General features: G+C 40.6%; 1 protein-coding gene across 1 annotated transcript in view; it reads right to left on the minus strand.

The window, feature by feature from the left end:
• IMMP1L (IMP1 inner mitochondrial membrane peptidase-like (S. cerevisiae)) overlaps window positions 1-5,637 on the minus strand; it is a 12,311-nt gene extending 6,674 nt beyond the window's left edge. The window contains exons 1-3 of the mRNA XM_009069547.1: window positions 5,498-5,637; window positions 4,663-4,751; window positions 4,232-4,358 (exon numbers count right to left, since the gene is read on the minus strand). Of these exons, the coding sequence (XP_009067795.1) occupies window positions 4,232-4,358; window positions 4,663-4,751; window positions 5,498-5,602 (321 nt within the window). The 5' untranslated portion in view covers window positions 5,603-5,637. The remainder of the gene's footprint in view (window positions 1-4,231; window positions 4,359-4,662; window positions 4,752-5,497) is intronic.
• Window positions 5,638-6,424: the final 787 nt, after the last annotated feature.

Consider the following 6,424-nt stretch of genomic DNA (forward strand, 5'->3'; position numbering starts at 1 on the left):
ACAGTTCCATGTCCTTCTTATGCTGAGGACACCAGAACTGTGTGCAGTATTCCAGGTGGGTCTCACCAGAGCAGAGTAGAGGGAAAGAATCACCTCTTAAGGAACCCGAATCACCTGGAATATACTTCTTACAAGATTATGACAGAATGAATTTACCTTATATTCACAGGTACTTCCAAAGTTTGGCATTTTCCTTTTACGTACTGAGCAGTTCAAGCTGCTTATGAATAAGACATAATGTGCTTGGCCCAGTTTGTTTGAAAACACATATTAAAAAGCCTCTGGAATGCTAGAACCAAGGAGAAGAATGAGTAATGTGTTTCCTTTCTCCTGACTGGCAACTCTTAAAACTCACTTTACTGATGCACAAAACCATGGCTGTCAGCTGTTGAGATACTGAGAACACAGGAAAAAGAACTAATTTTGGTAAGTTCATTTTAAATGAGGCTATTTTTCAGAAAAAAGAACTAATTTTGTACGTTCATTTTAAATGAGGCTATTTTTCAGAGCCTCTCCAATGGTACTGAGCACCCTGAAACATCAAACCACTTCGCAGTGTGGTGCACTGTGCATCCACAATCTGCACAACTGTCCAGTGCTGATGCCACTGTGTTGTTTGCAGTAATGTGATGTCGTTCTCGGTCCCCACTAACATCTTACTGCCTTTGCCAAGGTCTGTGTGAGAGTTCAGTGCTGCACAGCACCAACCTCTGCTCTGCAAACACTGGGAGATGCATTACCTTGGGCACTGTTAGCTCTGGAGCTGAGCACAGGATGCAGAGCTGCCATCTCTGCAATGAGGCTCCTTTTAGCCCAAGGTAAACACACTTCCCTTCCCCATCAGCTGCTCTGCCAGCATCAGTGCTGATCTGTGATTGATGACAGCAGAGTGTTGCTGAGATATGGCTTTGTATCTCAGCTTTTTATCACCACCACTTGCAAAAGGCAGTTCCTTATTTACAGACCCTGCCTGTATTAAGTGGCATTATTAGGGGCTACTTTTGTTGGAGTGACACAGAGGCTCAGCAGATTGGTGGTTTATGGCACACAAACTGGTTTAATCTGATGGTTTTCTCCCTCACTTTTTCAGTTTGTAAACAGGAGCTGCAGCACAGGAACATATGGTACTGAAGAAATTAAAAGCTAAAGTAAATGGCATGAAAACAAATTCAAATATAACAATAGGATACTCAGTCTGAATTACAAACCTGGATCTGTATGAAGACTTTTTAAAACAGGAAAAAAACCCTATAAATATGAGAAACAACCTTTCAGCCCTTTTTTTTTTTAAGAGAGCATTTCAGGGGTTTACTGTGACTTACTTATTCGTCTTTGATATTTAGATCTTATAGTTAAATGAATAACAAATTCAAATATAACAATAGGATACTCAGTCTGAATTACAAACCTGGATCTGTATGAAGACTTTTTAAAACAGGAAAAAAACCCTATAAATATGAGAAACAACCTTTCAGCCCTTTTTTTTTTTAAGAGAGCATTTCAGGGGTTTACTGTGACTTACTTATTCGTCTTTGATATTTAGATCTTATAGTTAAATGAATAGTAAGGATAGTTAATTTCCTTATTTGTCTTTGTTATTTAGATCTTATAGTTAAATGAATAAGCCAATAAGGATATTTTTTACTAACTGAAACTAAGCCTGAACACCACATTACTAACAAGGAGTTGTTTACCTCTCTAACTTTTGGGGTCATAGCACATTGCTCCAGATACAGTAAAAATACACTTAAATGTTTCCTACAGCAAATACTGCTCTAAGTGCACATTTAGCACAAACCCAGGACTGCCAGCCTGGTGCTCATATTCCACACCAGAGACCCATGAAAAGCTCTACATTTCCCTAACTCTGCCATACTAGAGCAGCTTGCTCAGAAAGGAATCTCCTCATACTTTCCATGTGAAGAGGAAGATTCCCCTCATTATTGTTCTATAAATGAGCTCCAACCTTGAGCATATAGAGCATCATGTCTAAAGAATCCAAAGAAAAGACATTTCTCCTGTGCTGAATTTGTAATTTAAGCACATGTTTCATTTATACCAAGCAGCTTTTTATGTGGGATTAGTTCCATCAGCTCTAATCCAACAGCTCCATCCAAGGCAGGTTTTTGGTGCAGCTCTGATAAAAATCAGTTTGCTCATGTGCTGTAATACTTCAGTTAAGCATAGCAGAAGTATTTTTGATACCACCTTAAAGACACAACTGCCACTGCCACACTGCATTTCTGTTCAGATGAAGTGCCTCTTTTCAGAGCAACTTGTTCAACTTAGGTATGATTTTTCTGCTTAGTTTTTATTCTGGCTTGGAAGGTTGGTTTGTTATGTTTGGAGGGGTTTTTTTTAATCTATAGGTATCTGCGTGGTTGGTTCTAGAAATAAACAATCTAATCTGTGTCATTTTACAGAGAGTAGATTGTGCACAAAGTTCTCCATTCTCCTACCTGTACATCCTGAGGAGTATATTCATGAATGAACCACAAAACTCCTGACAATTTCTAGGCTTTGCTCACTTCAGCAGTGCCTGCAAAGGTACTTTTCCCTGGCAGCTCCTCTGCCCATTTAGAATCCTAGCTGAGGCTTTCCCTCAGTTTGGACAATCCTTTTTTTTGGGACACCAACTCAGGCAAATATCAACAAACCACACACCAGTTCCCTGTGCTGCTGCTATTTGCTGTGAGGAGTTGTGGGTCTAATGAAAGGTGCATAGCACAGGCATTCACTTAAATCAGGAATCTGTTTAGGTAATTGCCCTTGCTGTGAGGAGTTTTGGGTCTAATGAAAGGTGCACAGCACAGGCATTCACTAAAATCAGGAATCTGTTTAGGTAATTGCCTGGACACAGATGTGTATCACTTTTCTCCTCCCCAGTAACAACTGGTGACTAATCCAGTCTAAGTTAGGAACATAAAATGGAGATATCTATGTTGGGAATATGCTCTGCTGCAAAGTGTCTCCTGAACAGATGGAAAGAGCTGACTCCTCAACAACCACTAAAGATAGGAGGAAAACAGGCAGTAACAATAAAAGCATTTCCATTTAGATCATCTCCCCCACTAGATACAATTTATGATGTAAGAATTACCAAAGCTTTCAGGTCACTGTGCTGTATTTCCATGCATTAGCCTTTATGGAGACAGGAAATGGACTCTGCATTCCCTGTCCATTCCTTCTCCTTACCTTTTGGCTTAAAACTGGAGACAAGAAATGTTGCACCCAGGGCAGAAATTGTTCTGCAGGATGTTCACTTGGTTACCTCAGGGTCTCCAGAAAAACTGACATCCTGTTCAGTACAAATCTTTCCTTTTCAAGACTAAGACAAGTGAGGCCCAAGATGTCCAGAGAAACTCAGTGTACACAGAATTCAGGTTTCCAATTCAGGTTGGTCTGCTCTGGGAAATTCATATTTCAGCCATATCACAAGTCCCATCAGATGGATGAAGTGGATACAGAAGGGCAACGTAATAGTTTCTTTCAAGAGTCAAAACACATCTGATGACTCCACAAGGTGTTTAACAGAGGCAGTGGTTAAACATGCTTTGGGGGCAAGAAAAAAAACCACAATATTTGTCTGTGGTCTTCATTCCTAATGATTTTTCTAACCATAGCCTAAAAAGAAGTTGCTGAAAACATTTTGTCACAGATCTTTCCAAACTTCTGTGAAGGCTGTCTGCACAAGGACAAGTGAGCGTTAAGAATACTTTTGCCTTTTCACTTCATCTTGTTACCTGACTTTTTAGACAAGTTAAGAAAATTACTACTTCTCCAACCATACTCAGGAAAATTAAAATATTGTTCCATTGAAACATAGTGCTATATTGAAGTATCATTTTGAAAGCAAAATCTCAAAGCTATTGCAGAGGCAAAAATTCACTTTTTAGTGTCTAAAATACAGCAACAGTTTTGCCCTAAGACCAAACCCTTGAGTCTGCCAACACTTTATGCACAGAATTTTAGAGTATTCTTCCAGGGAAGAAAACCTAAAAAGAGGCAGAGCAAAACTATTACCTGCCCACACCTCTTACAGAGACCAAAGGTGCTGAGAAAGACAGATTGTCATGCACAGAGTCTGAAGTGACATTTTACTGTACACATACAAGAAGAAGAATTTATGAATTTCATACTTTATCATACTCCAATATTGCAAATCCTTTACAGAGCACCAGGCCTACTTGAGTACTCATGACTCTACAAAGCAAGAAACTCTAATACTTACATAGCTGTGACTCTTAAGGAAATCTGAGGGGTTACTTGTGCAGACTTTATCTCCTTCCAAGCCAATGACTCTCTTACAGATATTTGATTTGGGGTCACTTGGGCTTTTCGCAATTACAATGTCTCCCCTGAGAGGAAAAACACAGAAACAAACAGCAGAATCCTAAGTACAAACTATTTGGCTGAATACACAATCATCAATGTGTATACTCCAAAAATATTCAGGAACATTCAAAATATTTCCTTCTGCTGAAAATTCTTGTTCACGATTTCAGCTTGTTCAGTTTTACTCAAGGTAGGATTTTATACAGAGTTTTAAAGGAAATTTTGGAGTGACACTTTGTTATTTAGATCATTCTGGTGTCCTCACTGAAACTGAGAGAGAGCTGCAATGTGGTGACTGACAACCCTGGTCTGCACACAGGAACTCACTTGCGAATGCAATAGAAGTGGCGACTGAGGTTCTCTGAAAAGACAATGTCAGAATTCTGAATGGTTGGTTCCATGGAAGGTCCAGAACACTGCAAATCAAAAATCAGTGAGAAAAAAATTACTATTTCAAACTCAAATGCATTAATATGCAAAATAACTGCTATTAGACTAGCAAAGTGTAACGGAGGGAACAGCTAAAAAAGTGAGATCCTCTGAGGAATGTGATATATTTTAAAAGTCAGATCAGTCTCCAGAGCTCCTCTAACTCTGTTAAAGCTCCAGATCTGCTCGGGATTGGTCCTGAGCTGTGCTGGGTGCTCTGGGCCCCCATAGATTCCTTGCAGCACCTAATCTGCTGGAATTGTTAGGAGCAGCACTCAAAGCTCTGCCAGCTCACTCCTTTCTTCAGCCTCTGGCAAACAGAACCATCACAGAAGCTGCAAGAGCAGCTCACAGACAAACTCCCCCACATCCCACAGCAGGATCTGCTAGCTTAGAGCCTGGGGAGGAGCTGGAGGAGCATAAACCACTCAGGAGTTTGGCCAGAGTTGGACACGAGCATTGGAGTCTCCAGTCCTTCTTAAAGGACTTACTCTGTGCACAATGCTTGATCAGTTTCCCCTTTACTTCAGTGCTGCCCCAAGCAATAAGGCATCCAAAAATATGAATGCCTAAAGTAGAAATAACTTATCATAAAGGCTGGATCTCCTGACCCCCAAAAATAGGCATTTACTAAGCTAAAATCAAGACAACTGAAGTACTGACATTATCCCATGCAACAACTTTGGGGTCACAGTTTTATTTTCTTTGAAATGTGCTGAAAATGCAGAGTTACCACCACAACTCCTCCAAGGTACTCGAAGGCACAGTGTGCTATGCAGCCATACTGCACAGTGTACCCCAGGAAGCGAAAGGTCTTCCCTAGGCCATGGCGAAGCATTCTACACCACCAGGGCCTTCAGCTGCTCCCAACCTGCAGCACAACAGAGAGAAACAGTCACTTGGGAACAAACACCCCAACATTTACCAACCTTTAGTGAATCCAACAGCTGGGCAGAACACGTTGCCCAGGGAGGCTGTGGCTGCCCTGACCCTGGAGGTGTTCCAGGCTGGATGAGCCTTGAGCAACCGGATCTGGTGAGATGTCCCTGCCCAGAGCAGGGGTTGGGGCTGGATGATCTGTAAGATTTTGGGTGACACAAACTTCCAAGTAGTTACACTGAACACGTGTTCTCTGTGATGAGTAGGACAGAGATTTGTAAGCTATCAAAGAAACAGGTTCAGTATGAGCTTCACCTCCCGCTAGAGCTGTCACAGTAAAAAAAAACTAACTGCAAGGATAGAACGTGAGCTAAGAGCTCTCAAATTTTGTTCCCTGTTCTCTTAAGACAAATTCCTAACCCCTGGGACATGGATTTCACCAGCCCCAGGTGATAAATGTGGCACAAAGGATCTTGTAAAGGCTCAGACTTATCAGATGCTCATGATGACAATGAAAGAAAGTTCTTTTATATAAAGCTTATTACTACTCAAGAAAGTTAATTTCAAATTAAGGCACACACACAATTATATACAGTGTGACCCTAGCAAGATAACTTCAGAGGATGGGAGGATGTTTTTAACATTCATTTTAATTTTCATTCCACAGAACAACTACAATGCTGAAAGTTTGTGTGGTTAATAAGTGAATGGTTGTAACCAGGGTAAGCCCGGGGAGAAAAAAAAAACCAAACCAAACCAGTTTATTTAAAAAAAAAAATAT

Source organism: Acanthisitta chloris, unplaced genomic scaffold (genome assembly GCF_000695815.1).
Source record: "Acanthisitta chloris isolate BGI_N310 unplaced genomic scaffold, ASM69581v1 scaffold6482, whole genome shotgun sequence".
Taxonomy (NCBI): Eukaryota; Metazoa; Chordata; class Aves; order Passeriformes; family Acanthisittidae; genus Acanthisitta; species Acanthisitta chloris.